The 16,302-nt window shown below is 55.5% G+C and overlaps 4 protein-coding genes across 4 annotated transcripts in view; 2 read left to right on the top strand and 2 right to left on the bottom strand.

Moving 5' to 3' along the window:
- Window positions 1-818: 818 nt before the first annotated feature.
- GUITHDRAFT_146754 (hypothetical protein) lies at window positions 819-2,732 on the bottom strand (the record flags this gene model as incomplete). Its single annotated transcript, XM_005821993.1, has 4 exons — window positions 819-977; window positions 1,149-1,235; window positions 1,489-2,076; window positions 2,232-2,732. The coding sequence occupies 4 exons, from the start codon at window positions 2,730-2,732 to the stop codon at window positions 819-821; spliced, it is 1,335 nt and encodes a 444-aa protein (XP_005822050.1).
- An 875-nt stretch (window positions 2,733-3,607) lies between these two features.
- Window positions 3,608-4,686, top strand: GUITHDRAFT_118724 (hypothetical protein; the record flags this gene model as incomplete). The annotated part of the gene is made up of 4 exons (XM_005821992.1): window positions 3,608-3,675; window positions 3,729-3,912; window positions 3,975-4,109; window positions 4,159-4,686. The coding sequence occupies 4 exons, from the start codon at window positions 3,608-3,610 to the stop codon at window positions 4,684-4,686; spliced, it is 915 nt and encodes a 304-aa protein (XP_005822049.1).
- Window positions 4,687-5,053: 367 nt separating this feature from the next.
- GUITHDRAFT_146752 (hypothetical protein) lies at window positions 5,054-5,967 on the bottom strand (the record flags this gene model as incomplete). The annotated part of the gene is made up of 3 exons (XM_005821991.1): window positions 5,054-5,084; window positions 5,133-5,248; window positions 5,293-5,967. The coding sequence occupies 3 exons, from the start codon at window positions 5,965-5,967 to the stop codon at window positions 5,054-5,056; spliced, it is 822 nt and encodes a 273-aa protein (XP_005822048.1).
- A 1,765-nt stretch (window positions 5,968-7,732) lies between these two features.
- Window positions 7,733-16,302, top strand: part of GUITHDRAFT_118722 (hypothetical protein) — a gene marked incomplete at both ends in the record, with an annotated part of 10,337 nt that continues 1,767 nt past the window's right edge. Inside the window, 13 exons of the mRNA XM_005821990.1 lie at window positions 7,733-9,918; window positions 10,121-11,639; window positions 11,688-11,777; window positions 11,824-11,976; window positions 12,516-12,659; window positions 12,705-13,505; window positions 13,765-13,871; window positions 14,008-14,370; window positions 14,489-14,534; window positions 14,800-14,940; window positions 15,153-15,506; window positions 15,651-15,950; window positions 16,246-16,285. Coding sequence (XP_005822047.1) covers window positions 7,733-9,918; window positions 10,121-11,639; window positions 11,688-11,777; window positions 11,824-11,976; window positions 12,516-12,659; window positions 12,705-13,505; window positions 13,765-13,871; window positions 14,008-14,370; window positions 14,489-14,534; window positions 14,800-14,940; window positions 15,153-15,506; window positions 15,651-15,950; window positions 16,246-16,285 — 6,244 coding nt within the window. The remainder of the gene's footprint in view (window positions 9,919-10,120; window positions 11,640-11,687; window positions 11,778-11,823; window positions 11,977-12,515; window positions 12,660-12,704; window positions 13,506-13,764; window positions 13,872-14,007; window positions 14,371-14,488; window positions 14,535-14,799; window positions 14,941-15,152; window positions 15,507-15,650; window positions 15,951-16,245; window positions 16,286-16,302) is intronic.

Here is a 16,302-nt window from a genome sequence, read left to right as displayed (position 1 = left end):
AGGGAGGGAGGGAGGGAGGGAAGGGAGGAGGGGGGAGGGAGGGAAGAGACCAGGGACGATCGAAGAGGAGATGACAAGGAGGAGGAGGAGAGGGTTGCGAGGTGAGGAGGAGAAAGAGGAGGACAACGCGAGTGAGTGGGGAGGTGGAGGGGATGCGATGACTCAACCTCAAGCACTCTCGAGTTCTCCACTGAGTTTCTCGTCTCTTCATCATCAAGGCTCAGCATCTCTTTTCCCTCCTCCTCCTCCTCCTCCCATCTCCATCACCTGCCCTGTCATACAGGAGACCGATGCCTAGGAAGCGAGAGTCTCCCTCGAAGGCTGGAGGAGGCGTCATGAGGTGACAAGAGAGTGGAAAGAGGAGCTGAGGTAAAAGAACACGAGTTGTTTCTCTCAAGGATGTTGGCCGAAAGGAAAGCTTGATGAGACAGGATGAAGGGAAGCAGAAGGTGGGGAGTTAGAGGAAAGGTGAGCGGAGGAGGAAATGAGGGGAAAAAATGGAGGTTGATGAGGGAGGAACAAAAACACACAACCAGAAGGAACAGCAAGAACGAGGGAGGAAGCGAAGGAAGCAGAAAACCTTTCTCGACCGTTGAGGCGACTTCATCGTTCTCAGTGCACAAGAAAACGTATTGGAAAACACTGCGTTGGAGCTGGAAAGCGGACAGCTCAGTCACTACCTGGATTCCAACACCCTGAACAAACCTCCTCCCTTCTCCTCCACTCCTTCCTCCAACAAACTCAACGATCAAACCCTTCCTCCGTCTCCCTCTTCGAACCCCTCTGTCTCCTCCTCAAACCACCATCCTCCACCTCAACTAGCTCTCGTCCTCCTTCCCCCCGCTCCTCCTCGCCCGTCCCTCCCCTTGATCCCCTCGCCTTGGTCCATCATGACACGACTCAGCCCTGCTCTCTCGCGTTACCATCTCGTATGTCGCATCCAAGTACTGCGCGACTGAGACAGGCCTCCTTGTCACCTGGTACTTCATGTCATGACGTCTTCACAACAAGTTGTGCAAGAGACCATCCTGTCGCCTCGTCTGATGTGAAGTGCCAGGACCCTCTCAGTTGACTTGACAGGCCAGCTCACTGCAGTCTGGACCAACTCCCTGCTCAACATCTACACGTCTAGCAGACTTTCGTTTCACCTTGAGCTCCTCCATCTTCCCCTGCATGAGGGAGTTGGGTCGCATCAGGTAGTCCGCCATGGCTCCCCTCCATGCGAGCAGATCAGCCTAGCAAGCAGGCAGCAGCACGTCAAACAACAGTTACTTCCCATTCTCATCCCTTGCCTTGGAAGGGTTGTGACCTCGCATCTCGATGGCAAGTTTGTGGTTGTACTCCATGCGGCTGTTCGAAACGATAAGGAACAGCGGGAAGGGGAAAGAACATTTCAGGAACAACAAGAATGAGCAAGGGAGGATATCAGGAACAGCGGGGAGGACCAAGGGGGGATTGTCGTCAACTCCATTACACGTCAAGACTTACTTCTTCAACACAGTGTCCTCCACATGACACGATGAGATCTGCAAAGCTCTCATCCCCTCCCCTGACAGCACCAGCAACCTCTACCGGGAGAAAGTGACATTCCCACCCTCCCTGCTCGCACTTGGAAGGATCCGAGTACCACCAAGAGTCTCTCCGCGGCATGACCAACGTTCGCTTCAGAGCATGAGCGAGGTTCAGCGCAAGCACCAGCCCGTGCACCTCGGCTCCTAGCCCAGCGAAAGCGTTCTTCATGCTGTACACCATAACCTGGGCTCGGGAGCAATCGTGGGGGTGCTGGCGGTTGTGTACCTCCTGCATCATCTGCTCTCGAGCCTCCCTCGAGATATTCCGCGCAGCCTTCATGTCGTACACCCTCTCCAGCTTGTCGAGCAGATGGAATATGATCCCATGCCAAGGACTCATCCTGCTCCTTTTGCTCGATCGAAACCGCAGGATGTCCTCCCAGGGCCTCGGGAACTCTGCCGACCTCGTCCCTAGCAGAGCAGCATGGATGCTCGCAGCCTCACTCACCCTCTCCGAACTCAGCAAGCAGGTCACCAGGTACATGCCATACTTGGGATCTTCCCACTTCAGTCTCAAAGTGGTCCAAAACGCGCGGCAAGCTTGTTGCTCATGTCCGAAGAGCTCGAGGAGGAGACCGATGTGGTGGAACGATCGGACGAGGAAGTCAGAAGCAGCATGCATCCTCCGATCGCGCGACGAGTTGTAGGGAGGGTGATGACATGTACGAAGTGATACAAGCTTTCCTCGTGAGCCTGTAGCCCGTAGAGCGTCATTGCCATGTTGAAGTGGAACCAGCATGTCTGCGATCGCGCTGGGAAGCGAGTTCTGTAGGCTCTCATCCAGTGAGCGAGCTCTTCTCTCCTGTCATCCAGGAACAGAGCCTGAAAGAGGTTCTCATAATTCGAGGGCTCGTCGGGGAATTTCACAATGGCTGCTCTGAAATGTTGTGCAGCGGCATCGATCTGCGGCGTTGCCTGCAGGTTGCTGTTGTCGTCCTTGCCTTTGCTGCCAGGTTCATACCCGACCACTCGAGCAGAGCACGTGAACACCACGAGCAAGCTCAGCAACAGGCTGCTACTGTTGTTGAACTGGGGGCGACGGAATCGATGGATTGCCATCCAAGTCAGTGCTGCTGCTGCTGCTGCATGCAGCTCGCTCGTCTCATCATGTCCTATCCCTTGTCTTGACTCTGCTCGCATGTCCGCTATCTTCCCTGCCATCCTCTCCCCGCCGCCATGGCCGCTCAGCCCCTACCCGATGCGACTGATGGTGCATGGCCTGCCCAAGGTCAACCCGATTCCAACACATTATACATAATTATATATAACGAGGTATGATTTTTGAAAATTGGTTTTGGTGCTTTGGGGGGTAGGGGTTCCCAGCACTGGATTGACACGGGTTATATTGATGCAAATATGAGGTGAAAAGGTGGGTGGTGGAGAAAGGATAAGAAAATTTTCATCAGGGTAGGTGGGTGCCATTTGACCTGCCGGGCGATGTCGGCATGCCCGACGGCGGCGGCATGTCCGGAGTGCGAAGAGATGCGACGAAAGCATGTGGAGCTGGAGCGAGTGAGTGCGAGAGGAAGAGATGGCGGCGGGGTACTATAGGAGGCCCTGGTGGAGATAGTAGAAGAAGAGATGGCGGGCGGGGTAGGAGGCCCTGGTGGAGATAGTAGAACTTCGGAAGAGATGGCGGCGGGGTAGGAGGATATGATGGAGATACTAGAAGAAGAGATGGCGGCGGGGTACTAGGAGGATACTCAGGTGACTAGTGATGGAGATATAGTACGGTAGAAGAAGGGATGGCGGCTGGTGGACGAACTTCGAAGTTAGGTTCAGTTGCAGTCAGTTAGCAAGCTGAGAGATCATTCACTGCCAACTGGTTTGGGGTAATTTGCAATAGCTCTCATGGTGTTGCTGATTTCTTTTCTTTATTGTCGTGGATGTTATGAACTATGAGATGTGATAAAAGCCTTGTCAAGTTTCAGTCGCATGTGCCAAAATCAATGTCATGCCTTGTTAATCCGATGTTTGTCTGACATTTGGGAATCTCTCAGCTCTTGGATCAAAAATCCAGGTTGCACTCGGAAAGCATGCTTCTGATGACGCAGATGCAAAAAGGACACAACGATGCGCTGGAGGTGTTGAAAGGAAGAATCATGTATGTTCAAATGTGTTTGACAACCCTCACTGATTTCGTGTGCTCAATCGCAGTTTCCTTGAGAACCAGATAGAGCCATACCGCGTCGAGCTGCAGGAGATGCAAGAGCTGAAGGCTGCGCTGCAAGCAAAGAAGGAAGAGAACGACGAGCTTTCAGCAGCCTTCGAGGAGCTCGAGAGGGAGAGGAACACAGTTGTTGAAGACGTGAGGGAGGAAATGCTGCACTACTTGGCCCAAGTAAGAAGGAGAGCAGCTGCATCAGGAAGTTCTGCGGTTCGAGAGCATGACATCCTGCGCAGGTGCAGGCAGAGCTGCGACACGAGAAGGAGGAGCATGGGAAATCGAGGGTGTCGCTCTCAGCAGCGAGGTCGGAGATACGGAACCTGACGTCATGGCTGAACGAGGCGCAAAAGGAGATGTCGAAGCTGTTCAAGGTGACGATGACTTGCGCGATGGCGGAGGAGGTTGATGCTTGCTCTCCAGCTGACCAAGGTTCAACATGAAGTGATCCAGAGCCTAGAACGTGGGAATCCAGACAAGCTCGCTTTCCCGCACTGCGGTGGAGAGCTCCTAGCAGGAGCGGGGGAGTATGGAGCAGAAGCTTTGTCTCCTCCTGCGGAAGATCGTTCGCGAAAGCAAGGTGCGGGGCCTCTACCTCTGCAGCACGAGCTTCCTGCCCGACCTGAGACGCGACTCCGTCGAGCGCCGCATCCACAGCATCACTCGCTCCCTCAACGTGACGGGACAACGCTTCCTCCCCGTGCTCACCGCCCTCCAGTGCTCGATGATCATACCCTTCCACCTGCGGGTTGGCGAGTCGATGCTGCTGTCCCTCACCCCGCTGCTGCTGCCCATGGAGACGCACTGCAGGACTTGGGAGATCAACAGGAAGCGCATCGCGGTGGTAGCCAGCTTTTGCTGGAGGTGCCCTTGCAGCCTGACCTCATTCGAGCTCGAGGCATGGGACTCACGATGGCGGATCAAGAGACGTTATGTAAGAGGAAAGAGTGATAGTGGGAAGGGTTTTGAGTTCAGCCAAGGGGTTCCAGGGTGTGGGTATGGCGGAGGGGGGGGGAGCGGTGGAGTATAGTGGACGGAGGGAGCTGACTGTTACCTGATTCTGCGAGCACGTGTCGTCCGTACAGGTGACCAGCACCACAACGATGATGGATAGCCAACCAGCAGCAAAGAGGCGTTTGAGTTGATGACAATCATGGTGTAATGCAAAAAAGTTGAAAGTTAAATCAGTCGTTAAACAATTGTTGAAATGAAATCAAAGACGGACACAACCGGACATGACAAGTCCGATCTATGGCTGCCCATCGCTCCTACGGCAGATGATACGATAAAAGTTCGAACCTGTCCAACTATCTCCCCATCAAACATTCTGCAACGCCTCGTAGCGAACTCTGACGAGGGAAGTAAGAAAGTTACACTGACAACTCTCCTCTCTTCACCTCATGGGGATCTGCACCTCGCTCTTGTCCGTTAGACGAGATCCCGGCTGGAGCCGCTTCCTCCTCTTCATCCAAGTCCAGGTCACCACCAGAAAGAATGCCCAGCCAGCCTCCATCTGCATGGACCATCAACAACAGACACGAGCATCCAGCAGCATACCTGCACGACCGCCCCTGTGTCTGATAGAACGTAACCTTGCGCTTTGCACGACTCGAAAAACGATTCGATCTGGTTTGTCTTCAAGTCCCTACATTGCACCCGCTGGCAGTTCTTCACGTCAGAAGCAACGACGTCATACAGGCACTTCACCTGCATCCATCCTGTCTTCATGCAGTAGTCTGCGTTGTCCTGTAGCGAGGCCTCTGAGCATTGCTCGCACTCTGAAGTCACGTTGCACTCTTTCGACCCTCCTCCTCGTTTGCTTCCCTTCCTGCCACCTTGCGAGCCCCTCAACGTCTTCGGGCCCAGGAAGCCTTCAGTTTGCCACATGCCGATAGATAGCGGCCTTCCTTCCCCGTCTCCTGCCTGTGACTGCGTCTTGCTCTTCGACCGACCCTGCATGAAGCTGGTGTATGCGCTGTAGCTGGGAAGGAACTGATAGAAGCTGCTGGCTGTCGAGTTGGCAGCTTCAAACGCGCTGGCCGTCTTCCATGTCGAGTTTCCTGACTTGTCTGGTCGGGTGTAGACCACAAAGTCCTGACTTCTGCTCAGCCTTCGCAGGTGCGTCGTAGCACTCCGCCGAAGGCTCAGTTGCTTGTCCTTGGTCTGCCCTTCTCCGTGCGTTCCGCAGAGCAGGAGCAGGAGGATGTAGACGAAGCCGACCTCCCTCATCATCTGGTCCAACGCGCTAGACTGGAAGCATGGCTGCTGCTACTTACAAGGACAATCCCTCGACCTCTGGCGACCTCACCCACCAAACCAAGTCATACAGCGGTACAGTCACCTTATACCTCCTTATCATCCACCGTGTCTCCCAAACTGTCGTTACGAGCTACTCGTTCTCCTCCTCTTCCGTTCCCTTCCTGCTGCTGTACAACACCTTCTCCGCTCCCTCTCAGCTGCCCTCCTCCCTTCCTGCTTCTTCCACCATCCCAGCACAACGGCGAGTCTGGCAATGACGACTGCAAATTTTATGTAACGGGGAGAATTATGGACATTTTTTATTGCGTTTACGACCAAATTTTTGGGAAAGTCCTACAAATTTCAGTAAACGGGTTATAAACGATTGGCAGGGCAGGGCCCGCCCCGGGCCCGGAAGCCGCGCCGTTCTGTGGAGCCGGTCACTGAGTAGTGCACCATGGTAGCACTCCGAGGCTCCGCCTATGGATCGGACGGGGGATCGAGCAGGAGACAGCAGCATGTCACTGTGACTCCTCGAGATTTCTCGCCGCGGCGGCGCCGCTGTGAACGGCGCTGGACTCCCTCCGGCACTGAAGTTCCGAGGCTCAGGCTGACAAGAAGGCCGCCTCCGTTGAACGGGCCCGGGCCAAAACTGACGCCGGCCGACGGGAGTCGGAAGTTTGTGGCTGACTCACCGTCGTGAGTCGCCGGGCCGGGCGGCCGCGACTCGGCGGCACTGTGACTCAGCCCTGAGTGACTGCCGCAGTCACGTGACTCCCGAGTCCGATCCCGGGTTGAGTCGGATTCTGGTCTACCATCATCCGTGAGGTGCAGAAAAAGGACCATGAGGGGTGAGGGTACCGAATAGCCATGCTGTAGGGGTGGGTGGTGGCAAGGGACTTATTCGGTAGGGTGGGCTCTGGGGATAGGAAGGGTGCTGGATCGGGAAGTGACTCATGGTAGTCAGAAGGACCCATACAAATTATGTAAGGGGTGTTAATCGAGGGGTGCAGTGCAAAAAGGGTACAAGGGTAGGGTACATTAGATAAAAGGGTGGGGTGGTCCAAGTTTTCTCCATCATTAGACCCGGGGAGTTTATCAGGATGCGGCATGGAATGGGAAGAACCAGGGCGGCACGGGGAAGATGGATCGGAAGCAGTGACAGCGAGCTCATGGTTGTCTGGATGTGTGGTTCCTTCTTTCCTGTACCGGCGGAGAAGTTGAGTAGAATGATAAGGATGTTGCAGACGCAAGGTTGAAACGTACATGGCGGTAACACGAACGCCCTACTCAATGGTCACAACTGAGAATTGTAGTCCTTGGTTGCGATCGATGGTGGCGGTATCTCATGTAGCGCAAAAAGAAATCTGCAGCATTTGACAGCAACTCCCCTCGATTGAATTTCATCGGTGCTCAATTTTGGCGAAGGGTTCGAAATCGTTAGATTTCCTGCCTTGCCCTTTGCGCTCAAGGCTCGGAGCTCTCCACGTACCTTTGAATCTTCTCCTTGTTTCAACTTTGCAAACAGCACACATCCACCATGTGGATACCTGCGCTTTCGCATTTTTTTCTCTGTTTCTTCTTGCTCTCGGCATCCCTCTCGGCCGCATTTTCACCGCCGAGCGAGATCGCCATTGGCGGGCTATTTGTGGTGGATTGGTCAGAGTCATACTGGGAGAGATATATTGCAGCGGCCACTCTCGCAGCAGTAGACATAATCAACAGCAGAAATGACATTCTACCTCAAACGAAGCTCAAGATGCAGATCAGTGACATCTCTGTCACCAGGACGCTGGTTGAAAACGATCTTGTGTCTCCTGCACAGTTCAGCTTGCTCGTGGAAAACTCTCTCATTGATGCCATCGACCGGATGCCGCGTGTGCCAACGGCGCTGATCGGTCCTGGTTACAGCTCGGAGGCGATAGCGCTGAGTCCTTACCTGGACCAGCGCGACCTGCTGAGCGTGGTGGTCAGCACGACCAGTCCCGTGCTCTCGAACCGAACAACCTTCCCAGACCTCGTGAAGATTTGCCCACCAGACTCCTACCAAGGCCTGGCGCTAGCGGACTTGGTGAAGTCACTGGAGTTGACGTCTTGTCAAATCATCACTTGCTCCAGCGTATACTGCTCTGGTCTCTCTTCCAAGTTTGCCCAGCACGCCAAGGCGATGGACATTGCCTACACCATGCACCTGTGGTACATGTCAGACCTAAGTGGGGTGAAAGCCAATCTGAGCAAGGCTGTTGCCAGTTGTGTGGCTTCGAAGACTTTCGTCTTGTTGATGACGGATGTGGAAGCAACCAATGTCTTCCTAGCAGCCCAGGAGCTCAACGTGTTGCACAAGATTATCTGGATAGGAGGGGAGGGGGTAAGCAGTCTGCTTCCCAAGGACCTTCCTCCGAATTACATAGGGTTGAAGATGTCTTCGAATCACAGCAGTCCCAAAATGCAGGAGCTGAAGTCATTGTGGGCGCAGGGTCCCATCCATCTTTCGAACTCTGCGTTTGGAAATGTGAGCATTCCTAGTGCGGACATGTGGGAGAGCTACTCGTATATTCCACTAGCATATGATGCAGTTTTTGCGCTAGCATATGCTTTTCAAACGTTGATTGAGCGGAATCAATCAGTTGACAACACAACTGCACTCAAGGAGGCATTCCTGGAAGTACAATTTTACGGGGTGTCGGGATATGTCGCTTTCAACAGTGATCTCGGTCCGAAAGATGCTCGGTATAATATAGAGCAGAAGATCAGCAACAACACTCTGATCAACATTGGGTCCTGGACAAGTCATGGGGGGTTGACTTTCCATAGCAGCGAACCTGCGTTAGAGGACGGAGCTGTTGGAGTTTGTCAAAAGATCGTGTTGGGAGGGATGTTTGTTGTCAGCTGGAACAAGGGATATGCTGATGCTCAAGCAGCGGCGGCTGCAAAGGTCGCAGCGATGATGATCAATGAGGACAAAACTCTCTTGTCAGGGATCGACTTTCAGCTGGATATCGGAGACACTTCTGCAGTGCGAGCGATTGCTCAGAACGGGTTCCTTTCTGGCAGCAGCTTCCAGTCAGTGCGGCAGAATGCAATGTCTACGATAGTGAAGAATCTGTCAGTCAACGGTGCAACGGCCGTCGTTGGTCCCGGCTTCAGCTCGGAAACCATCCTCACCCTCACTGCCATGAAGAATCTTCAACTTGACATGTTCGACATCAGCTACAGCTCTACAAGTGATGTGCTTTCCAACATCACCCGGTTCCCCAACTTTGCACGTACCTGCCCCTCCGACAATCTGCAAGGACAGGCCATTGCAGACGTTCTGGCGCATTTCAAATGGCAAAGGTGTCAACTGATTGGATGCCAAGATGTCTATTGCACTGGACTTGCAGAGAGATTCCTGCAGAGAAGTCAGGAACTTGGCATTGTGGTGGAGCAGACGTTCTTCTGGGAGTTTGGAAATCCCTCGGGAACCAAGAGCTTGCTGAAGACGATGTACGACAACTGCAGCAACACGCGCCTCTACATCTTGGCGATGCACAACACCGACGCACTCGAGCTCTTCGATGCTGCGAAAGCCATCGGTGCTTCTGGGAAGATCATTTGGCTGGGCAGTGAGTCCGTCACTTCCCTTGCATCGGGCTTGCCTGTGGGGTACATCGGCATGAAGGTTGGTTTCAACGAAACCAATCCTCAGTTCGCGCGGATGAAGAATTTCTGGGGAAGATTAGACCCGAACGAGTATCCGGGTCTGACGAATGTGTTCACGAACCCATACCTGGTGCTTTCCTATGATGCCACGTATGCGGTGGCACGTGCGTTTGACGCAATGATCAAGAAAGGGTTGTCCGTCTTCAATGTGCCCGCCATCGTAGAAACTTTTCGCAGCCTGCGGTTCGAGGGAGCTTCAGGACTGATCACCTTCAATAGGGAGCTGGACCCGTCGGATGCAAAGTGAGACAGATTCTCCTGCTCCTCCTGCTCTTCCTACTCCCCCTCCCCCCTCCATTTTCGCTGTAACCATCACCATCATCTCCACCGCCGCCGCCGCTGCCTTCTTCTCTTCCTTTCTCTTATCCTTATCCTAATCCTAATCCTTATCCTTATCCGTTTCCTTCATCTGCTGACGATCTTGTGTTTGTCCTCTATACTGCAGGTATGATCTGGTCAACACAAACGAAAACGGCACTATTTCCGTCGCGCAATGGGAGGCAGGAACCATCACATATCTAGTGCAGCGGGAAGTTTCGCAACAGACCTGGCTCAACGTCGCCTTAACCTGGCCTGGAGGGAACGGCCCGAACATTGAAAAGAGCTGTCCCAGCATTTCTACCAGCAATTCCCAGACGGTGCTAGCCATCGTACTCTCGACTACTTTGATCTTTGCTTTCTTTTGCGTCGTTGCTTTGTTGAGTTGGTACTACTGTTGCAAGAACACTGAAGTTGAAGATCATGACGTGGAGATCATAAGGATGATCCACCATATTCGGCATCAGCTGAAGCTCACGAGGAGGGATGGGTTCCTGACGAGCAAGGAGGTGCGGTACCGGAAGTTCGTTCTGACTAGAAGGAGAATGACGGTCATTGACTATCAATTGTTGGAGCATCTTGCAAGGCTCGCCCTGGTCAAGGACTTCGAGCTCAAGTACGTGAACGCGATGTGCAGCTGGCTCAGGAGCTCGGCGATCTTCCATCCGCTGGCCGAGACCGAGACTGTCTCGAACCTGTCGTCGTTCGAGCACAGTCACGATCATGGAGGCTCGTTGCAGAGTGTCGTGAGTGACGAACAGATGCGGTATTACCTGCTGGGAGACTTCGTTGTCGGGTGCTGCGAAGCCATGCTGATGCCGGATGACTCGCCCGAGAAGTCGTCTACTGAGGGTCTGGATGATTTTGAAACGAGGTTCGCCTTCTTCCTGGAGAAAGCTACCAAGATCAACATCTGGCATGATGACGAGCTGAACTTGTTTCCCAAGTTGAAGGCTGCGGTATCAAAGCACATGGCCATGCTGGGGCAGCACTGCCAGACGAGGTTCCAGAACATGCAGAAGGAAGCGGCAGGAGAAAAGCTCGTCGTCTTTCAGGACTCGCACGACCCGCCCAGGAGATACTCGCCGTACAAGCAATCAGACGATGAGGTTTGTATGAGCTCGTGCGCAGCAGGAGTGACTCTGACGCTCGTGGGCTTGCAGGTTGGGGCGATCCGCATGCACGAAGAGGATGCCAAGGAAATGCTGTATCAGGAAGAGAACAAAATGATCCAGGTTTCGCCCAGCGGGTACAGAGTGCACAACGAAGATGTGTTCATATCGCAGCTCCACCTCAGAGCGAAGCTGATCAACCACGCCTTTCAGAAGAGGGTCCTCCAGGTCATCCAGTCGCACGAGGTGGTGGGTCGAACACGCAGCCATGACAAGGAGCCGACTGTGCACTGGGAGGAGGCGGTCCTGGGCTCCTCAGACCAGAGTACCATCTGTGTGGACTTCGATGACGACCACAACGACATCCTACACCATTCCATCACCATGGACTGCAAATTCGAAGAAGGGGTGAGACGGGTGGAGGTGTCCTTCGCTCCAGTCAAGTCGCTAGCGAGGATGAGCCAGAAGCTCTTTAAGTACGCGGACCCTCTCCTGCGCTGCGTCAGGCCCTACAGCGGGTACATCTTGGACCCGGTGACGCGTCGCCATCGGCCGGCCGCACGTCAGTGATGCCCATGGCAGGTCCGGCTCTCAGTGATCTGCGAGGGGCCCAAGAAGATCCTCGAGATCTTCGAGTGGTTCAACAGCCTCGACGAGTCTTCAGGGATCAAGGTCCGGATCGGAGCTGCTGCCTTTCTCCCTCTCACGCTGCCCGCAGGTATGCCGGGTGAAGAACAAGTTCATCGCCTCGGAGTCGCAGGAGGGCTACCGGGACTTGACCATCGGCGTCCTGTTCACGACCAACTGCGGCATGAAGATCATCGGGGAGATACAGCTACACGATAAGAAGATTCACCAGATGAAGATCAAGGTATTTGTTCTCCCTTGTACGCCCTCCGCTCTCCCTCCTTTCCCCCTCCTGCCTTCCCTCCCGGCTCTCCCTCTCCCCTACCCTCCTCTCCCCCTCCTCTCACTTCCTCTCCTGCTGCAGATGCACAAGTTGTACAGGATTCTTCGTGCTGAGAGCACGCGAGGGATATGATTCAAGGAAGTCACAATCTTGTTGTAAATAGACTCGATGTTTCACAAAATCAATCATCTCGGCTAAAAGTCCAGTCACGCGGGCGGCGGGCTGCCCGGCCGCTCCTCGGGCGGGGGGGGGGGGCAGCACCTACTGCAGCTCCTCAGCCTAGCAGATTCACTGGCACAGAGATCTGAGTGCTCCGAGCCCCGCGGGCTCCGGCCCCATGATGCCAGCCTCACTGAAGTGTGCCGAAGCCTCGGAAGTGCCGGCCGCGGCCCGGCGGATCGGCCCGAGCTCCCGGGAGTCCCGGCGGGCCACTGGGCCCTGACTGGGCCCGGCCCGGCAGATCATCGGATTCCTGGGCAGATTCCTGAATCCTGGGTCAGGGCGGGGAAGAGGGGCAGAGGCCAGGACACATGGCGGGAAGGACTGCGTCAGGGATAGGAATGGCGGGCGTGATGGCCGGAGGGGGGGCGGCAGGAGGTATGGCGCCCAAGACAGGAATGGCGAAGTGGATAGACTGCCGATGGGTAAGTTCGAGCGTGGCGACGGCAGGAGGTCTGAAATGCTCGCAGGTGGCGAATTACCTGGCAGAAGTTTCGAGCAACAACCACGACGAGTTCGAGAAGGTTCTCCCTGAGTTCATCAAGTCGATCTTCGGCATCCCCACGGACCTGGAGGAGATCATGCAGATGGACGAGAAGACCAAGATCCCTACCCCCCTGCTGGTGTCGAGGCTCAGCCCTGATCAGGTCGATCTTGACCTAGAAGCTCTGGTGCTGGCGATTGTCGAAGGAGCCAAGATGACGGGGGAGAGGAGGCACGGGACTCCCTCCTCCTCTCGGAATCAGCATGGGAAGACTGGAGGACTGTTTCTTGCAGTGAGGAAGCTGCGGCAGTATTCGCAGTTCAAGTTCCCCAGCAGGTTTCTTCCGGAGAAATTGATCCCACGCCAGAACATGCCAGTGGCGATTGAATGCTCGGCGTCTCAGCTCCTCCTCTATGCCATCGGCGCGTTTCCCGTGGTATGCAGACACTTGGACGCGCGAGTCTCCATGAGCAACCTGAGCATGCAGACGAGGGGCAGCTCAGACGCATACCTGAGGGTCCTCCACAAGTACCTGGAGGAGCTGATGAAGGGTGATCCGATCGAGGTCAAGCAGACTCTTGATGTCCTCTCGGCGTTCTGGCTCGACACCTCGTGCTTCGTGACAGGACAGGGAGGGAGGATGCCGAGCCTGACGCCCATGTGTCTGGAGCATACGACTCGAGACCTCCGACCCAACCGGCGGCACCTCAAGGCCATCGAGATGCTCATCGAGAGAGTGACAGAGAAGGCGATCTGCTTGGATCCTCGGATGGTGGCGCATCCCTCGGTGAGTTGAGGGGAGGGGAGGGGAGGGGAGAGGAGGGAGGGGGAGAGAGGAGGTGCGAGAATGGAAAAGCAGGGCAGGAAAGAGAACGAGGGAAGAAAAGGGGAGGAGGTAGGTGGATCAGGAGATGGGAAGGCAAACGTCAAAGAGAAGCGTTGAGAATCCTCAGGGCATCGGGGAGGAGGGGAGGAGGGGGGGTGGGGTTAGGGGGGGGATGGCGGAGAGATTGTGGAATGCTGGGGCTGATTGGTGCTTGACACAGCGAGGGTTAAGATGGGAGCTGCTCGAGCTGCAGCCTCGACTCTATAATTTCCTTCGGACGGCGTTTGCGTACCTGCTGATGAGGGAACGAGGAGGAAACTTCGTCCGGTGAGTTATGGAGGGCAGAGAGGAGGAGGAGGACGAGGGGGACGAGGGGGAAGGGGGAAGAGGAAGTTCGAAATTCAAGAGTTATGAGGGTGCAGGATCGGGAGGGGGGAGGGAGGAGCTGGTGACAATGGGGCAGGGATGGGAACATTCAGCGGGCGGAGGAGATCAAGATTTACATCGGGCTGTGGATGACAATCACAGGCGCCAGGATGCACAGCGAAGATGATGAGCTCTACATCCACGGGAATCTGCTCTTCTTCTCCGTTATCCTCGTGGACATCTTGCGCGTCGTCAAGGCCGCCTTCTTCAAGCAGAGGAACCTCAACGAGCAGCAGCAGCTGAAGCCTGCCCTCCTCCTTGACATGCTTGATCGCTTCCTCGACGGCTGCTGGCCGTCCTCCTCATCCTCCTCGAGTCGAGCGAACCTCGATAGGAGCGCTGGAAATCTCATCCAGGCAATGTGCTCCCCTGAGGAGAGGAGGAAGAGTGGCCAGTCCAGGTGAGACTCAGCGCGGGGTTTCAAAGACGATAAGCTAACAATATATCGGTCCCTCCTCCTCCTCCTCCTCCTCCTGCTCCTGCTCCTGCTCCTGCTCTCGTCTTCCTTGATCATCCAGGCAAGTCGCCTCAACTCGATGGAAGATCATCTCAAGGGCCCGCAAGGTTCTCTCCCGATCTCTCGACCTCTTGTTCTCATACTTCCCTTGCTGTCCTGACCTCCATTTCTCTTTCCCCATGTATCGCTCTCTTCTCCCTCTCTTGCTGCTGTTTTCCTCTTCGTCACTCTGCTCTCTTCAACTCTCCTCCCCGTCTCCTCCTTCTACCCCGCTACTCCTGCTCTCCTCCACTCGTGTATCCATCTTCTCCCTCCTCCACCCCCGCATCTATCCTTGTTCCCCTGCTCGTCTGTTGGCTGATCGAGCCCTAGCTGGCGTCGGAGTACGTGCATGCTCGCACGCACGGGCAGGTGCTGCCGCTGCTGTCGGAGCAGAAGCAGATCTGCATCGACCATCTTGAGCGATGCATCGACTGGCGGCTGCAGGACATGCAACGTCACCCTCTAGTGCAGGTGAACGAGCGGGGGGAATGGAGATGGATAAAGAAGGGCAGAAGGGCAGAAGGGAGGCAAGGGTTGGAGAGCTGACTCAGGAGGGGGAGGAAGGGGATGGGGAGGAGCAGGAGCAGGAGCAGGAGCAGGAGCAGGAGCAGGAGCAGGAGCAGGAGAGATGGTTGGGCTGGAGATGATGAGAGGACTGAAATCTGCTATTGTCTTCCCTGAAGGTCTTCGGGAGGGACATCGATGACGATCTAGAGGTGCTTCTCCCTCCCTGCTTCGTCGACATCGTCTGCCTGCAGGACTTCAACCTCATCGACTCTCCTCCTCCCCGTTACTCCTCAAGGGAGGCTCCATCCTCCATCCTCGTCCAGTGGCAGCAGCTCCTGCATGAGGTCGACAGCATGCAGGGCCTCCTCCTCTCCTCGTTGAGCTCGCTGGCAAGGAAGAAGCAAGAGGCATCGAGCTGGGATCGGCTGCTGGGCGAGGTGAAGAAGATGTTTGCGGAGAAGGGCTCGGACGAAGAGGCGCAGCTGAAAGCTCTGCTGGAGAGGCTTGACACTTTCTGGATCTTCTCTGAGGTAACCTCCTCCTCCTCCTCGTTATCTCTGTCCTTTTTTCATCATCTCGTCCTTCTCCTCTTGCTCTCGCTGTTTGCTTCCGTCCTCTACAAACCCTCCAACTTTCTTTCCTCGCTCTCCTCTCAAGCTCTCCTCCTCTTACAGGATGAGAACGTCTGGGACCAGTATCCCGTCCGCCGCAAGGACCCCAAGGAGACCAAACTGCTCTCTGCCCATCCCAGCAAGTTTGTGATGCGGCAGGAGGTGCCGGAGTGCCTGTGGGACAGGAGGAGGCAGGAGAGGGAGAAGAGGTGCCAGCCTCCGAGGGTTCTGAGGAGATCAGGAAGGGACTCGTCCGTCCTCTGCGAGGTTGTGCGCCAGAAGCTGCAGGAGCAGAACCTCAAGTCGAGTGAGCGCGAGCAGTTCACCATCGCTCGCATGTTCCAGGATTCCTCGGGCCAGATGGTCTCTCCTCCTCCTCCTCGCTCCCTCCCTCGCTCCCTCCCTCCCTCGCTCCCTCCCTCGCTCCCTCCCTCGCTCCCTCGCTCCCTCGCTCCCTCGCTCCCTCCCGTCCTCCTCCTCGAACTCCCGCCCATACTTTGCTCCTCCTTCTCCTCCTCCTCCTCTATCCTGCTCCTAATCCCCTTTCTCCTCCTCTTGCTCCTCCTCCTGCCTGCCTCCACCTGCTGCATGCCCCCCCCCCCATTCCCCTGCTTTCCTCCTCTGTGTCTTCCCCGTTCTCGCGCTCACTTCCGAGCAGGTGAACAGCATGGACAAGACTCAGTTCCTCTCGAGGTTCGGTGTTGCGGTCAGCCCG

Source organism: Guillardia theta (genome assembly GCF_000315625.1).
Source record: "Guillardia theta CCMP2712 unplaced genomic scaffold GUITHscaffold_133, whole genome shotgun sequence".
NCBI classification, from domain to species: Eukaryota; class Cryptophyceae; order Pyrenomonadales; family Geminigeraceae; genus Guillardia; species Guillardia theta.
The sequence above is the reverse complement of the archived record's forward strand: the minus strand, read 5'-3'. Positions and strand labels throughout refer to the sequence as shown.